The following is a 24,460-nucleotide window of genomic DNA, read 5'->3' as shown; positions in this document are numbered from 1 at the left end:
TTGATCCCTGGGATGGCAGGACTTTCATATGAAGAGAGACTGGATAGACTCGGCTTGTACTCGCTGGAATTTAGAAGACTGACGGGGGGATCTTATAGAAACTTACAAAATTCTTAAGGGGTTGGACAGGCTAGATGCGGGAAGATTGTCCCCGATGTTGGGGAAGTCCAGAACCAGGGGTCAAAGCTTAAGGATAAGGGGGAAGTCTTTTAGGACGGAGATGAGAAAACAGAGAGTGGTGAGTCTGTGGAATTCTCTGCCACAGAAGGTAGTTGAGGCCAGTTCATTGGCTATATTTAAGAGGGAGTTAGATGTGGCCCTTGTGGCTAAAGGGTTCAGGGGGTATGGAGAGAAGGCAGGTACGGGATACTGAGTTGGATGATCAGCCATGATCATATTGAATGGCGGTGCGTACAGGCTCGAAGGGCCGAATGGCCTACTCCTACACCTATTTTCTATGTTAATACACAATAGACAATAGACGCAGGAGGAGGCCATTCGGCCCTTCGAGCCTGTACGCACCACCATTCATCGCGATCATGGCTGATCATCCACAATCAGTAACCCGTGCCTGCCTTCTCCCCATATCCTTTGATTCTGCTAGCCCCTAGAGCTCTATCTAACTCTCTTTTAAATTCATCCAGTGAATCGGCCTCCACTGCCCTCTGTGGCAGAGAATTCCACAGATTCACAACTCTCTGGGTGAAAAAGTTTTTTTCTCGTCTCAGTTTTAAATGGCCTCCCCTTTATTCTTAGACTGTGTGGCCCCCTGGTTCTGGACTCCCCCAACATTGGGAACATTTTTCCTGCATCTAACTTGTCCAGTCCTTTTATAATTTTATTATACGTCTCTATAAGATCGCCCTCTCATCCTTCTAAACTCCAGTGAATACAAGCCCCAGTCTTTCCAATCTTTCCTCGTATGACAGTCCCGCCATCCCGGGGATTAACCTGGTGAACCTACGCTGCACTGCCTCAATAGCAAGGACGTCCTTCCTCAAATGAAGAATTCTTACCCCCTCCCCCCCTTCATTGGAATATTGGGTTATTAAGGGATTGGACACGCTAAAGGCAGGAAACTTGTTCCCAATGTTGGGGGAGTCCAGAACCAGGGGCCACACACAGTCTAAGAATAAAGGGGAGGCCATTTAAAACTGAGGTGAGAAGGAACGTTTTCATCCAGAGAGTTGTGAATGTGTGGAATTCTCCGCCACAGATGGCAGTGGAGGCCAATTCCATGGATGGATTTAAGAGAGAGTTAGATAGAGCTCTAGGGGCTAGTGGAATCAAGGGGTATGGGGAGAAGGCAGGCACGGGTTACTGATTGTGGATGATCACAATGAATGGCGGTGCTGGCTCGAAGGGCCGAATGGCCTCCTCCCGCACCTATTTTCTGTGTTTCTATGTAACTCCAGTGAATACAAGCCCCAGCTTTTCCGATCTTTCCTCGTACGACAGTCCCGCCATCCCGGGGATCAACCTGGTGAACCTACGCTGCACTGCCTCAATAGCAAGGACGTCCGTCCTCAAATTAAGAATTCTTACCCCTCTCAGCGCCTTTACCACCTCAGACAGCTGAGGAAATTCAGAGTCTCTCTGAGGATCCTTCAGTGCTTCTACTCTGGGGCTGTGGAAAGCATCTTGTCCGGCAACATCTCAATCTGGTTTGGGAACAGCTCTGCCCAGGACAGGAAGGCCCTGCGGAGAGTAGTGCGTTCGGCTGAACTACACTCGCCCCCCTGCAGGACCTATACATCAGGAGGTGCAGATCCAGAGCCAGCAACATTATGGAGGACCCCTACCACCCCAGCAACGGACTGTTCCAGCTGCTACGGTCAGGCAAACGCCTCCGCTGTCACGCTGTGAAAACAGAGAGGATGAGACGGAGTTTCTTCCCACAGGCCATCATATTTCAGTTCTGGAATGTGGCTTCATGGCTTGGCCAGTACATCACATTTAGAAAGAATAAGTTATGTTCTGAAGGCGTGGATTATTTTCTAAATTGGGGGGGAGAATCCAGAGATCGGAGGTGCCAAGGAGACTTGGGATTTAGGACCTCATTGAAACGTACAGAATAGCGAAAGGCCTGGATAGAGTGGATGTGGAGAGGATGTTTCCACCAGCCCACACCGGCCAACATGTCCCAGCTACACTAGTCCCACCAGCCCACACCGGCCAACATGTCCCAGCTACACTAGTCCCACCTGCCCACACCGGCCAACATGTCCCAGCTACACTAGTCCCACCTGCCCGTGCTTGGCCCATATCCCTCCAAACCCATCCTATCCATGTTTCTTAAACGTTGGGATAGTCTCAGCCTCAACTACCTCCTCCGGCAGCTCGTTCCATACACCCACCACCCTCTGTTAACTCTTATATCACCAAGGACTAATTTACTGTATTAATTTTTTTTTTTTTGTGTTGTGACTTTAAACAAAAAAAGTTCTATTCTGTTTTGTAGTTTTAGCACAATCCGCAGGTGTTGCCACTTTCATTTCACTGTACGTCTTGTATGTGTATGTGAGAAATAAACTTGACTTAACTTGACGTGACTTGACTCGACTTGACTTGACTTGATGTGACTTGACTTGACTTGATGTGACTTGACTTGATGTGACTTGATGTGATGTGACGTGACTTGGCTTGACTTGACTTTTGACGTGACTTGACGTGACGTGACGTGACTTGACTTGACTTGACTTGATTTGAGTTGACTTGACTTGACTTGACTCGACGTGACTTGATTTGACTTGACGTGACTTGACTTGACTTGACGTGTCTTGACTTGACTTGACTCGACGTGCCTTGACTTGACTTGATTTGACGTGACTTGACTTGACGTGTCTTGACTTGACTTGACTTGACTTGACTTGATGTGATTTGACTTGACGTGACGTGACTTGACTTGACTTGACTTGACGTGACTTGACTTGACTTGATGTGATTTGACTTGACGTGACGTGACTTGACTTGACTTGACGTGACTTGACGTGACGTGACTTGACTTGATGTGATTTGACTTGACGTGACTTGACTTGACTTGACGTGACTTGACTTGACTTGACGTGACGTGACTTGACTTGCCTTGACTTGACTTGACGTGTCTTGACTTGACTTGACTTGACTTGACGTGACTTGACTTGACTTGACTTGACGTGTCTTGACTTGACTTGACGTGACGTGACTTGACTTGACGTGACTTGACTTGACTCGACGTGACTTGATTTGACTTGACGTGACTTGACTTGACTTGACTTGACGTGTCTTGACTTGACTTGACTTGACGTGACTTGACTTGACGTGACTTGACTTGACTCGACTTGACTTGACTTGACTCGACGTAACTTGACTTGACTTGACTTGACGTGTCTTGACTTGACTTGACTTGACGTGACTTGACTTGACGTGTCTTGACTTGACTTGACTTGACTCGACGTAACTTGACTTGACTTGACTCGACATGACTTGACGTGACTTGACTTGACGTGTCTTGACTTGACTTGACTTGGCTTGACGTGACTTGGCTTGACGTGACGGCTTGACTTGACGTGACTTGACGTGACGTGACTTGACTTGACGTGACTTGACTTGACGTGACTTGGCTTGACGGCTTGACTTGACGTGACGTGACTTGACGTGACTTGACTTGACTTGACTTGACTTGACTTGACTTGACGTGACGTGACGTGACGTGGCTTGACTTGCCTTGACGTGACTCAGCTAGATGCAGGAAACATGTTCCCCGTGTAGGGAGAGCAAAACTGCCCCACAATCCAGCGCCCTGGTCTTTCCGTTTCAGGATAACTTCGGGCTGGACCTGGCGGCGGTGGAGGCGGCCACGAGGAAGCACGAGGCCATCGAGACGGACATCAACGCCTACAACGAGCGGGTGCAGGCGGTGGTGGCGGTGGCCAAGGAGCTGCGGGCCGAGCGCTACTACGACATCAAGCGTGTGGCCGTGCGCAAGGACAACGTGGTGCGGCTGTGGGACTACCTGCGCGAGCTGCTGCAGGCGCGCCGTGAGCGGCTGGTCAAGAACCTCGATCTGCAGAAGATGTTCCAGGAGATGCTGCACATCGTGGACTGGATGGAGGACATGAAGGTGCTTCAGCGGCCTTCGAAATAGGTCCCATCTCCCCCCCCCCCCCCATGTCACTCCACGACCTTCAAAACCGCTCCCCCCTCCCCTGTCGTGCATCGCGGCCTTCAAAACCGCTCCCGCCCCCCGCCCCCCATGCGTCACGACCTCTGAAACTGCTCCCACCCCCCACCATCACTCCACGGCCTTCAAAACCGCTTGCCCCCCCGCGTCGCTCCACGACCGTCGAAACTGCCCCCACGCAGTGCGTCACGACCTTCAAAACCGCTCCCCCCCACCCCCCTTGGGTCACGACCTCCGAAACTGCTCCCCCCCCCGCGTCACTCCACGACCATCGGAACTGCTCCCCCCCCCCCCCCCCCGCCGTGCGTCACAATCTTCAAAACAGGTCCTACCCCCACCCCCACCCACGTCGCTCCATGGTCTTCGAAACAGGTCCCACCCACCCCCCCACCCCCCCCACCGCATCGCTGCACGGTCTTCGAAACTGCTCCCGCCCCCCCCCCCCGCGTCACGACCTTTGTAAACCGCTCCCGCCACCCCCCCCCGCGTCACGACCTTTGTAAACCGCTCCCGCCCCCACACCCCCCCTGCGTCGCTCCAAGGCCTTCGAAACTGCTCCCGCCCCCCGCCCCCCACGTCACTCCACGATCTTGGAAACAGGTTCCATCCCCCCCCCCCCCCCGCGTCACTCCACGACCTTCGAAACCGCTCCCCCCCCCCCCCCCCCCCGCGTCGCTCCACGGTCTTCGAAACTGCTCCCGCCCCCCCCGTCGTCACGACTTTCGAAACTGCTCCCCCCCCCCCCCCCCTGTACGTCACGGCCTTCGAAACCGCTCCCCCCCACATCATTCCACGGCCTTCTAAACCTCCACCCCCCCCCCCCCCCCCCCATGCGTCACGGTCTTCGAAACAGGTCCCTCCCTCCCCAACCCCCCACCCTCACCGCTTGGAGGGTCCCAGGAGAGTCGAGGACCCTCGGGGAGTTTAGACTTTTAGAAATAGGAATAAAGGCGTAGATTATGTCGCCATATCCAAGCTCGTTTTTGTACGATATCAAAACAGAACATTTTGAGCGTTATTCAAACAATATGGGCGGGCACGTTTTCTAAAAACAACATCAGAAAAATAAATAACAGGGGGGGGGGGGAAAAGTACATGATAAAAATAAAAATGAGCAGCCATGATCACAGTGAATGGCGGTGCTGGCTCGAAGGGCCGAATGGCCTCCTCCTGCACCTATTGTCTATTGTCTCTCCGGCTGATGGTTTAAGAATAAGGGGTTAGGCCATTTTCGGACTGAGATGGGGGTGAGGGGGAAAAACCATGTTCTTAAAACTGTCGATCTTCAAGGGGCGGTCGTTCTTTTCCAGAGCCGCCTGCAGTCGCAGGACTACGGCAAGCACCTGCACGGGGTCGAGGACCTTCTCCAGACGCACACGCTGGTGGAGGCTGACATTGCAGTCCAGGCCGAGCGGGTTAAAACCGTCACCACCGGGGCCCAGAGATTCAGCACAAACGAGGAAGGTATGACCAGCGTTCCACCTTCAACTACAGGTGCTCCTCGACTCACGCTAGGGGTCACGTTCCGATAAACCCATCGTAAATCGAAAATATCGTACGTCGAAAGTGCATTGAATACACCTAACCTACCCAACATCATGGCCACCTAACCTACCCAACATCATGGACACCTGACCTACCCAACATCATGGCCACCTGACCTACCAAACATCATGGCCACCTGACCTACCAAACATCATGGCCACCTGACCTACCAACATCGTAGACACCTAACCTACCCAACATCGTAGATGATCATGGCTGATCATCCAACTCAGTATCCTGTACCTGCCTTCTCTCCATACCCCCTGATCCCTTTAGCCACAAGGGCCACATCTAACTCCCTCTTAAATATAGCCAATGAACTGGCCTCAACTACCTTCTGTGGCAGACCTAACCTACCCAACATCATGGCCACCTAACCTACCCAACATCATAGACACCTGACCTACCCAACATCATAGACACCTGACCTACCCAACATCATAGACACCTGATCTACCCAACATCACAGCCACCTAACCTACCCAACATTATAGTCAATGGTGTACCTTGACTTTCAGAAAGCCTTCGACAAGGTCCCACATAGGAGATTAGTGGGCAAAATTAGAGCACATGGTATTGGGGGTAGGGTACTGACATGGATAGAAAATTGGTTGACAGACAGAAAGCAAAGAGTGGGGATAAATGGGTCCCTTTCAGAATGGCAGGCAGTGACTAGTGGGGTACCGCAAGGCTCGGTGCTGGGACCGCAGCTATTAACAATATACATTAATGACTTGGATGAAGGGATTAAAAGTACCATTAGCAAATCTGCAGATGATACAAAGCTGGGTGGCAGTGTGAACTGTGAGGAAGATGCTATGAGGTTGCAGGGTGACTTGGACAGGTTGTGTGAGTGGGCGGATGCATGGCAGATGCAGTTTAATGTGGATAAGTGTGAGGTTATCCACTTTGGTGGGAAGAATAGGAAGGCAGAGTATTATCTGAATGGTGTCAAGTTAGGAAAAGGGGGACGTACAACGAGATCTGGGTGTCCTAGTGCATCAGTCACTGAAAGGAAGCATGCAGGTACAGCAGGCAGTGAAGAAAGCCAATGGAATGTTGGCCTTCATAACAAGAGGAGTTGAGTATAGGAGCAAAGAGGTCCTTCTGCAGTTGTACAGGGCCCTAGTGAGACCGCACCTGGATTACTGTGTGCAGTTTTGGTCTCCAAATTTGAGGACGGATATTCTTGCTATTGAGGGCGTGCAGCGTAGGTTTACTAGGTTAATTCCCGGAATGGCGGGACTGTCATATGTTGAAAGTGGAGCGACTAGGCTTGTATACACTGGAATTTAGAAGGATGAGAGGGGATCTTATCGAAACGTATAAGATTATTAAGGGGTTGGACACGTTAGAGGCAGGAAACATGTTCCCAATGTTGGGGGAGTCCAGAACAAGGGGCCACAGTTTAAGAATAAGGGGTAGGCCATTTAGAACTGAGACGAGGAAAAACTTTTTCAGTCAGAGAGTTGTGAACCTGTGGAATTCTCTGCCTCAGAAGGCAGTGGAGGCCAATTCTCTGAATGCATTCAAGAGAGAGCTGGATAGAACTCTTAAGGATAGCGGAGTCAGGGGGTATGGGGAGAAGGCAGGAACGGGGTACTGATTGAGAATGATCAGCCATGATCACATTGATCAAGGCTGGTAGCTGTGTTCCGATGGTCCTCTGAGCTCAATGGACTACCCGCTGAAGAGCTCTCCTCTCTGCCTCCGTGCAGCTGAGGTACCACACAGGGATGCCATGCGTTAGGATGCTCTCTGTGGTGCAGCGGTAGAAGGTCGTCAGCAGCTGTTGGGGTAGACCAGACTTCTTCAGTGTTCTCAGGTAGAACAGTCGTTGCTGTGCCTTCTTGACCAGCGCAGTGGTGTTAGTGGACCATGTGAGGTCCTCCGAAATGTGAGTGCCCAGAAACTTGGAGCTGGACACTCTCTCCACACTGTCCCCGTTGATAAAGATCGGGGCGTATTCCCCGTTGTGTGACCTGCGGAAGTTGATGATCAGCTCCTTGGTCTTGGAGGTATTTAGGGACAGGTTGTTATTTTATTTTTTTATTTAAAATTTTTTTTTTTACAATAGGTGCAGGAGTAGGCCATTCGGCCCTTCGAGCCAGCACCGCCATTCAATGTGATCATGGCTGATCATTCTCAATCAGTACCCCGTTCCTGCCTTCTCCCCATACCCCCTGACTCCGTTATCCTTAAGAGCTCTATCAAGGTCTCTCTTGAATGTATTCAGAGAATTGGCCTCCACTGCCTTCTGAGGCAGAGAATTCCACAGATTCACAACTCTCTGACTGAAAAAGTTTTTCCTCATCTCAGTTCTAAATGGCTTTCCCCTTATTCTTAAACTGTGGCCCCTTGTTCTGGACTCCCCCAACATTGGGAACATGTTTCCTGCCTCTAACGTGTCCAACCCCTTAATAATCTTAAACGTTTCGATAAGATCTCCTCTCATCCTTCTAAATTCCAGTGTATACAAGCCTAGTCGCTCCAGTCTTTCAACATATGACAGTCCCGCCATTCCGGGAATTAACCTAGTAAACCTACGCTGCACGCCCTCAATAGCAAGAATATCCTTCCTCAAATTTGGAGACCAAAACTGCACACAGTACTCCAGGTGCGGTCTCACTAGGGTTATCTGAGCACCAGTCCGCTAAATGCTAAAATCGAGCTCGTCGAGCGGACAAGTGGGCATGTGGTTTTACTTCTGTTCCTGCAGAGTCAAGTCTGGCTTTTGCCCAGAGTTCCCTATTGAAGGTAAACTGTTCCCTGCGTGTGGCACCCAGTCTCAGCCATTCCCACCTCCATCTCATTGGCATAAAGAGGGACTTTTTCTGATCAGGTTGCCAGTGACTCGTGGAGTAAGAAACGTAGAAACATAGCAAACAGGTGCAGGAGGGGGCCTCTTGGCCCTTCGAGCCAGCACCGCCATTCACTGTGATCATGGCCGATCATCCACAATCAGTAACCCCGTGCCTGCCTTCTCCCCAGATCCCTTGATTCCGCTAGCCCCTAGAGCTCTATCTAACTCTTCTTTAAATTAATCCAGTGAATCGGCCTCCACTGCCCTCTGTGGCAGAGAATTAATTCCATAAATTCACAACTCTCTGGGTGAAAATGTTTTCTTCTCACCTCAGTTTTAAATGGCCTCCCCTTTATTCTTCGACTGTGTGTGTGTGGCCCCTGGTTCTGGACTCCCCCATCACTGGGAACGTTTTTCCTGCGTCTAGCTTGTCCAGTCCGTTTATAATTTTATACGTTTCTGTGAGATCCCCTCTCATCCTTCTAAACTCCAGTGAATACAAGCCCCCAGTCTTTCCAATCTCTCCTCGTGCGACAGTCCCGCCATCCCGGGGATTAACCTGGTGAACCTACGCTGCACTGCCTCAATAGCAATAGAGGGGTTGAGGAATTGAGTGGGGGGAGGGGGAGGGAGGGGGGGGTTGAGGGAGTGGGAGGGAGGGGGGGGAGGGAAGGGAGGGGGAGGAGGGAGGATATGAAGGGAGGGGAGGGAGGGAGGAGGAAGGGGTGGAGGGAGAATAAGAGGGGTTGAGGGGAATGGAGTGGGGGGGAGGGGAGGGGGAGGGAGAGGAAGGGGTGGGGAGGGGAGGGAGAAGGGGGGAGGGAGGAGGGAGAATGGGGGGAGGGAGGGAGTGGGGTGGAGGGAGGATAAGAGGGGTTGAGGGGAATGGAGTGGGGGGGAGGGGAGGCGGAGGAAGAGGAGGAGGGGTGGGGAGGGGATGGAGCAGGAAGGGGTTGAGGGAGTGGGGGGGGAGGTAGAAGGGAGGGGAGGGAGGGAGAAGGGTTTGAGGAAGAATGGAGTGGGGAGGAGGGGGTGGGGGGAGGGGGAGGGAGGAGGAGGAGGAACGATAAGGGGGTGAGGGGAATGGAGTGGGAGGGGGGGGGGAGGGGGAAGAAGGGAGGGGAGGGAGGGAGAAGGGGTGGGGGGGAGGGAGTGGGGTGAAGGGAGGATAAGAGGGGGAGAGGGAGGGGAAGGGGGAGGGGAGGGAGCGAGTGGGGTGGGAGGAGGATAAGAGGGGGAGAGGGAGGGGAGTGGGGGGGAGGGAGGAGGGTGGGGGATGGGAGGTAGAAGGGAGGGGAGGGAGAAGGGTTTGAGGGGAATGGAGTTGGGGGGGAGGAGGGGGGAGGAGAGGGTGCTGCACCAATGCAGGAGAGGTTTGGGCCTACTTGGTCTAGTAAAGCCTAAAGCGTAATAGTGACGAGCTGAATGACGATGGCCGCGGTTTTGTCTCCCATTGCCGGCAGGCTACAAGCCGTGCGACCCGCAGATTGTCCGTGAGCGGGTGTCGCACCTGGAGCAGCGCTACGAGGAGCTGTGCGGGCTGGCGGCCGCCCGGCGGGCCAAGCTGGAGGAGTCGCGGCGCCTGTGGAAGTTCTTCTGGGAGACGGGCGAGGAGGAGTCGTGGATCCGGGAGAAGGAGCAGATCATGTCGCGGGAGGACCAGGGTCGCGACCTGACGGGCGTGGCGCTGCTGGTCGGCAAGCACAGCGCCTTCATGGACGAGCTGAGCGGTCGCGGTGGCCCCCTGCGGCTGACCATCGCCGAGGGCGAGGGCCTGGTGGCCGAGGGGCACTTCGGCGCCGCGCAGGTGGGCGAGAAGATCGCCGACGTCCGCGGCCAGTGGGCACGCCTGGAGGCGCTGGCCGCCCAGCGGGGGCGGCAGCTGGGCGAGACCGCCGGCCTGTGCCAGTTCCAGGCCGACGCGGACGACGCGGAGGCCCGCATCCTGGACTCGCTGCGCCTGGCCTCCAGCACGGACGTGGGGCACGACCTGTACTCCGCCCAGACGCTGGCCAAGAAGCACCGCGAGGTGGAGGAGGACGTGCGCGGCCATCGGGCCGCCGTGGACGCACTGCACGAGCAGGCCCGCGCCCTGCAGGACGTGAGCTCCCCCGCCGAGGTGGACGGCCGGCTGCCCGCCATCGAGCAGCGCTACGAGGAGCTGGCGGGTCTGGCGCGGGAGCGGCGCAATGACCTGCAGGACGCCCTGGCCCTCTACAAGATGTTCAGCGAGGCAGACGCCTGCTCCCTGTGGATCGACGAGAAGGAGCAGTGGCTGAACTCCATGGACATCCCCGAGAAGCTGGAGGACCTGGAGGTGGTGCAGCACAGGTATGGCCGCCCTTGCTCCGTGCACGGTAACTCAGCAGTGAGCGGGGAATAGTGTTGCCAACTTACTCATTCCCAAATAAGGGACAAAAGGCGACCTCCGGGCCTACAGTGTCCGGGCCTACACTGTCGGGGCCTACACTGTCGGGGCCTACGGTGTCTAAGCCTACAGTGTCCGGGCCTACAGTGTTCGGGCCTACAGTGGCCCCCGGGATAACAGTGTCCAGGCCCACAGTGTCCGGGACTACAGCACCCCCCCCGCACCTACAGTGTCCAGGTCCACAGTGTGTAGGCCTACACAGGCCCACAGTGTCTGGGCCCACAGTGTCCAGGCCCACAGTGTCCGGGCCAACAGTGTCCGGGCCTACACTGTCTGGGCCTACAGTGTCTGGGCCTACAGTGCCTGGGCCTACAGCGGCCCCCAGGCCTACAGTGTCCGGGCCTACAGTGTCTGTGCCTACAGCGCCCCCCCGGGCCTAATACGGGACAAGGGCGGTCCCATATGGGACAGACCAATTTAGCCCAATATACGGGATGCCCCGGCTAATAAGGGACAGTTGGCAACCCTAGTCGGGAATAATGTGCCCTGAGCAAAGAACGCCACAGTAACTCAGCGGGATGGGCGGCATCTCTGGAGAGTAGGTCGACAGTGTCCGGGCCGACAGTGTCCAGACCTACAGTGTCCGGGCCTACACTGTCCGGGCCTGCAGTGTCCGGGCCTACAGTGTCCGGGCCTACACTGTTCGGGCCTACAGTGTCCGGGCCTATAGTGTCCAGGCCCACAGTGTGTAGGCTTACAGTGTCCAGGCCTACAGTATCCGGGCCTACAGTGTCTGGGCCTACAGTGTCCGGGCCTACAGTGTCCGGGAGTATTGACTGGAGTATTGTCCATAGTTGCAGGCTTCTTGCGGGATCGAACCCGGGCCTCTGCCGCCGTAAGGTAGCGACTTTACCTCTGTGTGCCCCTGCCCCCGTTTACCGATATTATCTGTTGGAAATTTTTTGGGGGGTGTTTTTCAGGTTCGAAACGCTTGAGCCAGAGATGAACAGCCAAGCCTCCCACATCGCAGCTGTCAACGAGGTCGCCGAGCAGTTGCTGGGCACCGAACATCGCAACAAGGATGAAGTCACTGGCATGAGGGACCGGCTGAACAGCAGGTTTGGGGCCTTCACCTGAACAAAGAGACTCCTTGCACGTGCGGTCTCACCAGTCAATCACAGGGGCTTTGAGTACAGGAACGGGGTACTGATTGTGGATGATCGGCCATGATCACGGTGATCAGGAGTAAAGAGATCAATAGACAATAGGTGCAGGAGTAGGCCCAGCACCGCCATTCACCGTGATCATGGCCGGTCATCCACAATCAGTACCCCGTTCCTGCCTTCTCCCCCCCATAGACAATAATAATAATAATAATACTAAACAATAGGTGCAGGAGTAGGCCATTCGGCCCTTCGAGCCAGCACCGCCATTCAATGTGATCATGGCTGATCATTCTCAATCAGTACCCCGTTCCTGCCTTCTCCCCATACCCCCTGACTCCGCTATCCGTAAGAGCTCTATCTAGCTATTTCTTGAAAGCATCCAGAGAATTGGCCTCCACTGCCTTCTGAGGCAGAGAATTCCACAGATTTACAACTCTCTGACTGGAAACGTTTTTACTCATCTCCGTTCTAAATGGCCTACCCCTTATTCTTAAATACCCCCTGACTCCGCTATCATTAAGAGCTCTATCTAGCTCTCTCTTGAATGCATCAATAGAATTGGCCTCCACTGCCTTCTGCGGCAGAGAATTCCACAGATTTACAACTCTCTGACTGGAAACGTTTTTCCTCACCTCCGTTCTAAATGGCCTACCCCTTATTCTTAAACTATGTGGCCCCTTGTTCTGGACTCCCCCTCTTCCCCAACATCGGGAACATGTTTCCTGCCTCTAGCGTTCTTCTGCAGTTGTACAGGGCCCTAGGCGAGACCATATCTGGAGTATCGTGCGCAGTTTTGGTCTCCTGATTTGAGGAAGGACTAATCCTTGCTATTGAGGCAGTGCAGCGTAGGTTCACCAGGTTAATCCCCATGGGATGGCGGGACTGTCATATGAGGAAAGATTGGAAAGACTGGGGGCTTGTATGCACTGGAGTTTAGAAGGATGAGAGGGGACCTTATAGAGACGCATAAAATTATAAAAGGACTGGACAAACTAGATGCAGGAAAAATGTTCCCGATGTTGGGGGAGTCCAGAACCAGGGGCCACACACAGTCTTAGAATAAAGGGGAGGCCATTTAAAACTGAGGTGAGGAAAAACTTTTTCACCCAGAGAGTTGTGAATTTGTGGAATTCTCTGCCACAGAGGGCAGTGGAGGCCGATTCACTGGATGAGTTTAAAAGAGAGTTAGACAGAGCTCCATGGGCTAGTGGAATCAAGGGATATGGGGAGAAGGCAGGCACGGGTTACTAATTGTGGATGATCACAATGAATGGCGGTGCGTACAGGCTCGAAGGGCCAAATGGCCTCCTCCTGCACCTATTTTCTATGTTTCTACACACACAGCGTGGAAACAGGCCCATTTGGCCCAACTTACCCATATCAACCAACATGCCCCAGCTACCCCAGTCCCACCTGCCCGTGTTTGGCCCATATCCCTCCAAACCCATCTTATCCATGTACATGTCCACATTGCGATAGTCCCTGCCTCAGATGCCTATTAAATCTTCTCTTCACCTTAAACTTCTGTCCTCTGGTGCTCGATTCCCCTACTCTGCAGAGACTCTGTGCGCCTACCCGATCTATTCCTCCCATGATCTTATACACCTCTATGAGATCGCCCCTTTGTCCTGTCCATGCTTGGTCCATATCCCTCCAAACCTGTCCTATCCATGTGCCTGTCTAAATGTTTCTTAAACGTTGGGATAGTCCCAGCCTCAACTACCTCCTCCGGCAGCTCGTTCCGTACACCCACCACCCTCTGTGTGAAAAAGTTACCCCTCAGATTCCTATTAAATCTTTTCCCGTTCACCTTGAACCTGTGTCCTCTGGTCCTCGATTCCCCTACTCTGGGCAAGAGACTCTGTGCGCCTCTACCCGATATATTCCTCTATAAGATCACCGCTTTATCCTATCCATGTACTTGTCTAACTCCTTCTTAAACGTTGGGATAGTCCCAGCCTCAACTACCTCCTCTGGCAGCTAATTTATTTAGTCAGAGGGTGGTGAATCTGTGGAATTCGTTGCCACAGAAGGACCTCTATAAGATCTGTCCGGTCCATGTGCCTGTCTAACTGCTTCCTAAACGTTGGGATAGTCCCAGCCTCAACTACCTCCTCCGGCAGCTTTGCGTAGATCGGTAGCCAGCAGTTTCTTGCCCGTGCGTTGTAAAGTCCTGACGGTCGTCCCTGTTTTTGCCTGTTGCAGCTGGGATCAGTTCCGTGGGCTGGCGGATGAGAAGAAGCAGGCCCTGGTCTCGGCCCTCAGCATCCAGAACTACCACCTGGAGTGCAACGAGACCACGTCGTGGATCAAGGAGAAGACCAAGGTCATCGAGTCGACGCAGAGCCTGGGCAACGACCTGGCGGGCGTGATGGCCCTCCAGCGCAAGCTGGCCGGCATGGAGCGCGACCTGGAGGCCATCCAGGGCAAGCTGGACGAGCTGCGGGGAGAGGCGGCGAGGCTGGCCGACAAGCACCCGGAGCAGGCCGCCGCCATCTTGGCCCGGCTGGGCGAGATCGACGAGGCGTGGGGGGAGCTGAAGGGGACTCTGCGGAGGCGGGAGGAGTCGCTGGGCGAGGCCAGCAAGCTGCAGGGCTTCCTGCGGGACCTGGACGACTTCCAGTCGTGGCTGTCGCGGGCGCAGACGGCCATCGCGTCCGAGGGGGTGGCCACCAGCCTGGCCGACGCCGAGAAGCTGCTGGCCCAGCACGAGGGCATCAAGAAGGAGATCGACAACTACCGGCCCGACTACCAGCGCATGCGCAGCGTGGGCGAGGACGTGACCCGCGGCCAGACCGACGCCCAGTACGTCTTCCTCCACCAGCGCCTGCGGGCGCTCGACACCGGCTGGAGCGAGCTGAGCCAGATGTGGGAGAACAGGCACGACCTGCTGGCGCAAGTCTACGGCTACCAGGTCTTCCTGCGCGACGTCAAGCAGGCCGAGGGCTTCCTCAACAACCAGGTAGGGCAGCGCACGTACGCACACGTACTAGGCCACCGGGGAAAGGAGGGAGGGGGGAGGGAGGGTGGGGGGAAGAGAGGGAGGGAGGGAGGGATTCCTCAACAACCAGGTAGGGTAGCGACACGCACGAACTCACGCGCACTAGGCCACCGGGGAAAGGAGGGAGGGTGGGGGGAAGAGGGGAAGGGAGGGAGGGAGAGAGGGAGGGGGGCGGGAGGGAGGAAGGGAAGGAGGGATGGGAGGAGGGAGGGGGGAAGAAAGGAGGGAGGGAGGGTGGGAAGGAGGGAGGGAGGGAAGGAGGGAGGGAGGGGGGGGGAGAGGGAGGAAGGGAAGGAGGGATGGGAGGAGGGAAGGAAGGGAGGAGGGAGGGTGGGAAGGAAGGATGGATGAATGAATGGAGGAATGAATGAATGAATGAATGAATGAATGAATGAATGAATGAATGGAGGAATGAAAGAATGGAGGAATGGATGAATGAATGGAGGAATGGATGAATGAATGAAGGACTGAATGAATGAATGGAGGGAATGAAATAATGGAGGAATAAATGAATGAATAAATGAATGAATTAATTAAATAATTGATTAATGAATGGAGGAATGAATGAATGGATGGATGGAGGAATTAAAGAATGGAGGAATAAATGAATGAATGAATGGAGGAATGAATGAATGAATGAATGAATGAATGAATGAATGAATGAATGAATGGAGGAATGAATGAATGAATGAATGAATGAATGAACGAACGAACGAACGAACGAATGAATGAATGAACGAACGAACGAACGAACGAACGAATGAATGAATGGATGAATGGAGGAATGAATGGATGGATGGATGGATGGATGGATGAGGGGGGACTTCGTTGAAACATACAGAATAGTGAAAGGCGTGGATAGCGTGGGCGTGGAGACAGACCGGCGTGCGTGGCGGATGGAACCCCGGCTCTCTGGCGCTGTGAAGGGGCCGCTCGACCCACTGCCGCCCCCGTGACCGTTCCGTGTTCCGCGTCTGCGCTCGTGGGGGTCGGTTCCCTCTCCCTTGCTTCCGAGGGCTCGTTGGCGAAAGGCCTCTCTTTGCCTTTCAGGCCTACTTGCTGTCCCACACGGAGATGCCTGGCACTCTGGAGATGGCGGAGGCGGCCATTAAGAAGCACGAGGACATCATGACCACCATGGAAGCCAACGAGGAGCGGATCAACAGCGTGGTGGACTCGGGCACGAAGCTAATCAGCGAGGGGAACGTCAACGCCGACAAAATCCAGGAGAAAGTGGACTCCATAGACGAACGGTCGGTTTGAGCGCCTACCTTTAGTTCAGTTCAGTTTAGTTTAGAGAGACACAGGCCCTTCGGCCCACCAGGTCCGCGCCGACCAGCGAACCCCGCACACTAACACCATCCTACCCCCACTCGAGACTATTTTTACATTTACCGAGCCAATTAACCCAGAAACCCGCACGTCTTTGGAGTGTGGGAGGAAACCGAAGGTCTCGGAGAAAACCCACGGGGAGAACGTACAAACTCCGTACAGACAGCACCCCGCGGTCGGGATCGAACACGGGTCTCCGGCGCTGCGTTCGCTGTAAGGCGGCAACTCTACCGCCGAGCCGCCGTGACCTTTATCGTCTGACTTGGACTCACTTTGTGGATAGTATTTGTGGCGCGGCGGTAGAGTTGCCGCCTGACAGCGCTCACGGCGCCAGAGACCCGGGTACAAACCCTGTACCGACAGCGCCCCCTAGTCAGGTCACTGGCGCTGCAAGACGACAACTCCACCGCGCTGCCCAGATCCATCTGTAAATCACTTTCAAACGGATTATCGCTTCTCAAGATCGCTTTGAATAGAAAGTATTTTCTCTGGTTCCTCGTGAATATCAGGAAGGAACAGCAGGCGCTGAAGGGAGACCCAAAAGGCGGGAGGAACTCCGCGGGGTCAGGCAGCGTCTCTGGAGAGAAGGAATGGGTGACGTGTCGGGCCGTCTGAAGAAGGGTCTGGACCCGAAACGTCACCTATGCCTTTATTCTCCAGAGATGCTGCCTGACCCCGCTGAGTTACTCCAGCCTTTTGGGTCCCTCTTCAGTTTAAACCAGCATCTCCGCGGCACGGTGGCTCAGCGGTAGAGTTGCTGCCTTACAGCGAATGCAGCGCCGGAGACTCAGGTTCGATCCTGACTACGGGCGCCGTCTGTACGTTCTCCCCGTGACCTGCGTGGGTTTCCTCCGAGATCTTCGGTTTCCTCCCACGCTCCAAAGACGTGCAGGTATGTAGGTTAATTGACTGGATAAAATGTAAAAATTTGTCCCTAGTGTGTGTAGGATAGTGTTAGTGTGCGGGGATCGCTGGGCGGCGCGGACTCGGTGGGCCGAAGGGCCTGTTTCCGTGCTGTATCTCTAAATCTAAATCTGCAGCTCCTTCGGGCACGTTACTCTGCAGATTCCCTTTCTCCCAGGTGCCATATTTGATTCACGTTAAAATTTGTCTTTTCTTCTCATTCCAGACACAGAAAGAATCGCAAAACTGCCAATGATCTTGCCGGGCGCCTCAAGGATAATTTGGAACTCCAGAAATTCCTTCAGGATTGTCAAGAGGCAAGTTCTGTTTTATTTAACTGGGTTACGTTGCCTAGACATTCAACGTGTCATGGAGTGACACAGCGTGGAAACAGGCCCTTCGGCCCAACTTGCCCACACCGGCCAACATGCCCCGCACCTATTTTCTGTGTATCTATGGATATTTCGAAAGCAGAGATAGATAGATTCTTGACTAGTGCGGGTGTCAGTGGTTATGGGGAGAAGGCAGGAGAATGGGGTTAGGAGGGAGAGATAGATCAGCCACGGTTGAATGGCAGAGTAGACTTGATGGGCCGAATGGCCTAACTCTGCACCTATTACTTCAGACTTTGTGAGTAATTGTGTGATCATAAGGTCATAAGGAGTTAGAATTAGGCCATTCTGCCCATCAAGTCTAAGACGCAGTCTGCGGACTTGAATGACAATAGACAATAGGTGCAGGAGGAGGCCATTCGGCCCTTCGAGCCAGCACCGCCATTCAATGTGATCATGGCTGATCATCCTCAATCAGTACCCCGTTCCTGCCTTCTCCCCATACCCCCTGACTCCGCTATCCTTAAGAGCTCTATCTAGCTCTCTCTTGAATGCATTCAGAGAATTGGCCTCCACTGCCTTCTGAGGCAGAGAATTCCACAGATTCACAACTCTGAGTGAAAAGGTTTTTCCTCATCTCCGTTCTAAATGGCCTACCCCTTATTCTTAAACTGTGGCCCCTGGTCCTGGACTCCCCCAACATTGGGAACATGTTTCCTGCCTCTAGCGTGTCCAATCCCTTAATAATCGAACACGTTTCAATAAGATGGCGTCTTGGTGTGTGTTCTCACCTGTTTGTTCTGCCTGCTTTTCCCAGCTCACGCTCTGGATCAATGAGAAAATGTTGACAGCCCAGGATATGTCGTACGACGAGGCCCGCAATCTCCACACCAAGTGGCAGAAACACCAGGCCTTCATGGCCGAGCTCGCATCCAACAAGGACTGGCTGGACAAGATCGACAAGGTGAGCGTTTTGTGAGGTTAATGCCCAACTTGCCCACACCGGCCTACATGTCCCAGCTACCCCAGTCCCACGTCACAGAGTCACAGAGTGATACAGCTTGGAAACAGGCCCAACTTGCCCACACTGGCCTACATGTCCCAGCTACACTAGTCCCACCTCATAGAGTCATAGAGTGATACAGTGTGGAAACAGGCCCTATTGGCCCAACTTGCCCACACCGGCCTACCTGTCCCAGCTACACTAGTCCCACCTCACTGAGTCATAGAGTGATACAGCGTGGAAACAGGCCCAACTTGCCCACACCGGCCTACATGTCCCAGCTACACTAGTCCCACCTCATAGAGTCACAGAGTGATACAGCGTGGAAACAGGCCCTTCGGCCCAACTTGCCCACACCGGCCTACATGTCCCAGCTACGCCAGTCCCACCTCACAGAGTCACAGAGTGATACAGCGTGGAAACAGGCCCTCCGGCCCAACTTGCCCACACCGGCCAACATTGTCCCAGCTACGCCAGTCCCACCTACACGTGGCGCAGCGGTGGAGTTGCTGCCTTACAGCGAATGCAGCGCCGGAGACCCGGGTTCGATCCCGACTACGGGTGCTGTCTGTGCGGAGTTTGTACGTTCTGCCCGTGACCTGCGTGGGTTTCCTCCCACACTCCAAAGACATACAAGTTTGTAGGTTAATTGGCTTGGTAAATGTTTTTAAAAATATGTTGCTAATACGTGTAGGATAGTGTTAGTGTGTGGGGATCGCTGGTCGGCGCGGACCTGGTGGGCCGAAAGGGCCTGTTTCTGCGCTGTGTCTCTAAAACTGCCTGCGCTTGGTCCATATCCCTCCCAACCAGTCCTATCCATGTACCTGTCTAGCTCTTTCTCAAACGTTGGGATAGTCCCAGCCTCAACTACCTCCTCCGGCAGCTCGTTCCATACACCCACCACCCTCTGTGTGAAAAAAGTTACCCCTCAGATCCCAATTAAATCTTTTCCCCTTCACCTTGAACCTGTGTCCTCCGGTCCTCGATTCCTCTACTCTGGGCAAGAGACTCTGTGCGTCTACCCGATCTATTCCTCTCATGATTTTGTACACCTCTATAAGATCTCCCCTCATCCCCCTGCGCTCCATGGAATAGAGACCCAGCCTGCTCAACCTCTCCCTGTAGTAGCTCACACCCTGACATCATCCTGTTGGGTCTCATTGTCTGTAACCCGTTTTCACCTAGCCCACACCACCCAACAATGGCCTGTTTCCTGTGTCATCGTCGCTCTTTTGCAAAATCTTTCATTCATCTGTTCTATCTCTCTCTACATCCCAGCCTATCTCTCTCGTTTCCCCCTCCCCTGACTCCCTCAGTCTGAAGAAGGGTCTCGGCCCGAAACGTCACCCATTCCTTTTCTCCAGAGGTGCTGTCAGACCTGCTGAGTCGCTCCTGATATTTGTGTCTCCTTCCAACGCTGTTTAGTTTCGTTAAGAGACACAGCGCGGAAACAGGCCCTTTCGGCCCACCGGGTCCGCGCCGACCAGCGATCCCCGCACACACTAACACCATCCTACACCCACTAGGGACAATTTTTCACATTTATACCAAAGCCAATTAACCTACAAACCCGCACGTCTTTGGAGCGCGGGAGGAAACCGAAGATCTCGGAGAAAACCCACGCAGGGTCACGGGGAGAACGTACAAACTTCAGATCGCACCTCTGTCCCTCTCCCCTTCCCAGTTCTCCCACTGGTCTTCCTGCCTCCCACCAGATCCTATCTTTGTCCCGCCCCCTCCCCCGACATCAGTCTGAAGAAGGGTCTCAACCCGAAACGGCGCCCATTCCTTCTCTCCCGAGATGCCGCCCGGCCCGCTGAGTTACTCCGGCATTTTTGCGTCTCACCCTCGATTTGAACCAGCACCTGCAGTTATTTTCCTACACGTGCAGACCGAGCACACGTGGTCGGGATCGAATCCGGCGGCGTGAGGCAGCGTTTCTACCACAGCGCCCCCCTCATGGTCTCGGCCCGAAACGTCACCCGTTTTCTCCAGAGGCGCGGCTTTTTTTTTTTGCGTCTCCTTCGTGCGTTCGGCGACGGGCGCGGCTCGCTAAACCCCCCGACCCCCCCCTCCCGTTGCAGGACGGGAAGCAGCTGATGTCGGAGAAGCCGGAGACCGTGCCCATCGTGGAGGGGAAGCTGGGAAACCTCCAGCGGCTCTGGGACGAGCTGGAGTCCACCACCAAGACCAAGGCGCAGCGCCTGTTCGACGCCAACCGCGCCGAGCTGTTCACGCAGAGCTGCGCCGACCAGGACCTGTGGCTGAACGACCTGGACAGCCAGCTGCAGTCCGACGACCACGGCAAAGATCTGACCAGTGTCAGCATCCTCCTAAAGAAGCAGCAGGTAAGGAGGACGGGCAAACCCTCGGCAGTCTGCAACAAGTCAATAGACAACAGACAACAGGTGCAGGAGGAGGCCATTCGGCCCTTCGAGCCTGTACGCACCGCCATTCAATGTGATCATGGCTGATCATTCTCAATCAGTACCCCGTTCCTGCCCTCTTCCCCATACCCCCTGACTCCGCTATTCTTAAGAGCTCTATCCAGCTCTCTCTTGAATGCATTCAGAGAATTGGCCTCCACTGCCTTCTGAGGCAGAGAATTCCACAGATTCACAACTGAAAAAGTTTTTCCTCGTCTCAGTTCTAAATGGCCTTACCCCTTATTCTTAAACTGTGTGTGGCCCCTTGTTCTGGACTCCCCCAACATTGGGAACATGTTTCCTGCCTCTAACGTGTCCAACCCCTTAATAATCTTATACGTTTCGATAAGATTTCGTTCGGTACTTGTACCGAATGACAATAAACTTCTATACTATAAGATCTCCTCTCATCCTTCTAAATTCCAGTGTATACAAGCCTAGTCGCTCCAGTCTTTCAACATATGACAGTCCCGCCATTCCGGGAATTAACCTAGTAAGCCAAGTCAAGTCAAGTTTATTTGTTACGTACACATACACGATGTGCAGTGAAATGAAAGTGGCAACGCCTGCGGATTGTGCAAAAAAAAAATTACAATTACAGCGTATAAATTAAAATTAATACAGGGAAAAAAAAAATGTTGTCCCTGGAGTTATAATAGTTATAGTAAAGGCGGTCATGGTGGCGCGGCGGTAGAGTTGCCGCCTTACAGCGAATGCAGCGCCGGAGGCTCAGGTTCGATCCTGACTACGGGCGCCGTCTGTACGGAGTTTGTACGTTCTCCCCGTGACCCGCGTGGGTTTTCCCCCGAAATCTTCGGTTTCCTCCCACGCTAGAAAGACGTACAGGCCATTTAGAACTGAGGTGAGAAAAAACTTTTTCACCCATTGTTGTGAATTTGTGGAATTCTCTGCCACAGAGGGCAGTGGAGGCTAATTCACTGGATGGATTTAAAAGAGAGTTCGATAGAGCTCTAGGGGCTAGCAGAATCAAGGGATATGGGGAGAAGGCAGGCACGGGTTACTGTTTGGGGACGATCAGCCATGATCACAATGAATGGTGGTGCTGGCTCGAAGGGCCTAATGGCCTCCTCCTGCACCTATTTTCTATGTTTCTATTAGGGTTGCCAACTGTCCCGTATTAGCCGGGACATCCCGGATTTTGGGTTAAATTGGCTTGTCCCATACGGGACCGCCCTTGTTTTCGTATTAGGCCCGGACACTGTAGGCCCGGACACTGTAGGCCCGGAGACTGTTGGCCCGGACACTGTATGCCCGGACAATGTAGGCCCGTACACTGTAGGCCCGGAGACTGTAGGCCCGGACATTGTAGGCCCGGACACTGTAGGCCCGGTCACTGTTAGCCCGAACACAGTCGGCCCGGACAGTGTAGGCCAAGACGCTGTAGGCCCGGACACTGTTACCTGGACACTGTAGGCCCGGCCAGTGTAAGTCCGGCCAGTGTAGGCCCGGACAGTGTAGGTCCGGCCAGTGTAGTCCCGGACAGTGTAGGCCTGGACAGTTTAGGTCCGGACAGTGTAGGCCCGGCCAGTGTAGGTCCGGATGGTGTAGGCCCGGACAGTGTAGGCCCGGAGGCCCGGGCACCGCCTGGCGAAGGTTGCCTAGCAACCCGCCTCCCGGCCCGGGCGGCCGCCATTGGAGGGTCGGGAGCACGTGGCCGCCGGCTGGGTGAGGTCAGGCGGGGGCGGTGACGTCACCCTTTTGTCCCGTATTTGGGAGTGAGAAAGTTGGCAACCCCTGGTTTCTATGTCCGTCCTAAGTTCCTCCTCGTCGTCTCTCTCTCTCTCTCTCTCTCTGCAGGTGTTGGAGAACCAGATGCAGGTCCGGCAGAAGGAGCTTGAGGAGCTGAAGAGCCAAGAGCAGGCCCTGGGGCACGAGGACGCCAATGTGGTGGAGGCAGACTGCAAACAGGGCAGGGTGCAGGAGAGATTCCAGCAGCTGTTGGGCCCGGTCAAGGAGAGACGCGACAATCTCATGGCCTCCAAGGAGGGCCACCAGTTCAACCGCGATTTGGAGGACGAAATTGTAAGCTTCCGCGGAAATGCCCTTTGACTACCAACCTGTGCCGACGGGAAAGGTCGTATAGTATTGCAAAATGCCGGAGTAATGCTGGCGGCACGGTAGCGCAGCGGTAGAGTTGCTGCTTTACAGCGAATGCAGCGCCGGAGACTCAGGTTCGATCCTGACCACGGGTGCTGCACTGTAAGGAGTTTGTACGTTCTCCCCGTGACCTGCGTGGGTTTTCTCCGAGATCTTCGGTTTCCTCCCACACTCCAAAGACGTACAGGTATTTTGGCTGGGTAAATGTAAAAATTGTCCCTAGTGGGTGTAGGATAGTGTTAGTGTACGGGGATCGCTGGGCGGCACGGACTTGGTGGGCCGAAAAGGCCTGTTTCCGGCTGTATATATATGATATGATAATATGATATATGATTGACACTATCCGAAACCCACTAGGGACAATGTTTACATTTACAAAACACAAGAACACAAGAAAATAGGAGCAGGAGTAGGCCAACCGGCCCTTCGAGCCCGCTCCGCCATTCAATACGATCATGGCTGTTCCTACCCCAACCCCCTTCCCACTATCGCCCTTCTTCCCACCCAAAAGAACCGTGTGATCTCCTGGGAGAGGCGAAAAACCGGATAAAAACCCAGGCCAATTTGGGGGAAAAAAATCCGGGAAATTCCTCTCCGACCCCAAGCTAGGCGATCGAAACTTGTCCAGGAGATTACTCAGGTCAAACCTGCACGTCTTTGGAGTGTAAGAGGTTAGACAATAGACAATAGGTGCACGAGTAGGCCATTCGGCCCTTCGAGCCAGCACCGCCATTCAATGTGATCATAGCTGATCATTCTCAATCAGTACCCCGTTCCTGCCCTCTCCCCATACCCCCTGACTCTGCTATCCTTAGGAGAACGGGGAGAACGTACAAACTTCAGATAGTTCCTCTGTCCCTCTCTTTCCCCCCCCCTTCCCAGTTCTCCCAATAGTCTTCCTGTCTCGCACTACATCCTATCTTTGTCCCACCCCCTCCCCTGACATCAGTCTGAAGAAGGGTCTCGACCCGAAACGTCACCCATTCCTTCCCTCCCGAGATGCTGCCTGACCCGCTGAGTTACTCCCGCATTTTGTGTGTCACCTTCAATTTGTACCAGCATCTGTAGTTATTTTCTAAAAGGATATAGGTGGAGACAGGAAGACTGGTGGGAGAACTGGGAAGGGGGAGGGGAAAGAGAGGGACAGAGGAGCTAGCTGAAGTTAGAGAAGTCAATGTTCATACCGCTGGGATGTGAGCTGCCCAAGCGAAATATGAGGTGCTGTTCCTCCAATTTGCGCTGGGCCTCACTATGACAATGGTGGAGGCCCAGGACAGAAATGTCAGACTGGGAGTGGGAGG

At 54.0% G+C, this 24,460-nt stretch overlaps 1 protein-coding gene across 2 annotated transcripts in view; it reads left to right on the top strand.

Moving 5' to 3' along the window:
* LOC144609400 (spectrin beta chain, non-erythrocytic 1-like) overlaps positions 1-24,460 on the top strand; it is a 157,244-nt gene that overhangs the window by 90,454 nt on the left and 42,330 nt on the right. For both annotated transcript variants that reach the window (XM_078427866.1, XM_078427865.1), the window contains exons 11-20: positions 3,800-4,102; positions 5,473-5,626; positions 9,974-10,841; positions 11,859-11,996; positions 14,250-15,006; positions 16,096-16,298; positions 17,507-17,597; positions 18,430-18,576; positions 20,700-20,963; positions 22,860-23,084. In XM_078427866.1, the coding sequence (XP_078283992.1) occupies positions 3,800-4,102; positions 5,473-5,626; positions 9,974-10,841; positions 11,859-11,996; positions 14,250-15,006; positions 16,096-16,298; positions 17,507-17,597; positions 18,430-18,576; positions 20,700-20,963; positions 22,860-23,084 (3,150 nt within the window). The remainder of the gene's footprint in view (positions 1-3,799; positions 4,103-5,472; positions 5,627-9,973; positions 10,842-11,858; positions 11,997-14,249; positions 15,007-16,095; positions 16,299-17,506; positions 17,598-18,429; positions 18,577-20,699; positions 20,964-22,859; positions 23,085-24,460) is intronic.

This window comes from Rhinoraja longicauda, chromosome 34 (genome assembly GCF_053455715.1).
Source record: "Rhinoraja longicauda isolate Sanriku21f chromosome 34, sRhiLon1.1, whole genome shotgun sequence".
NCBI lineage: Eukaryota > Metazoa > Chordata > Chondrichthyes > Rajiformes > Arhynchobatidae > Rhinoraja > Rhinoraja longicauda.
This window is presented reverse-complemented; position numbering and strand designations above follow the sequence as displayed.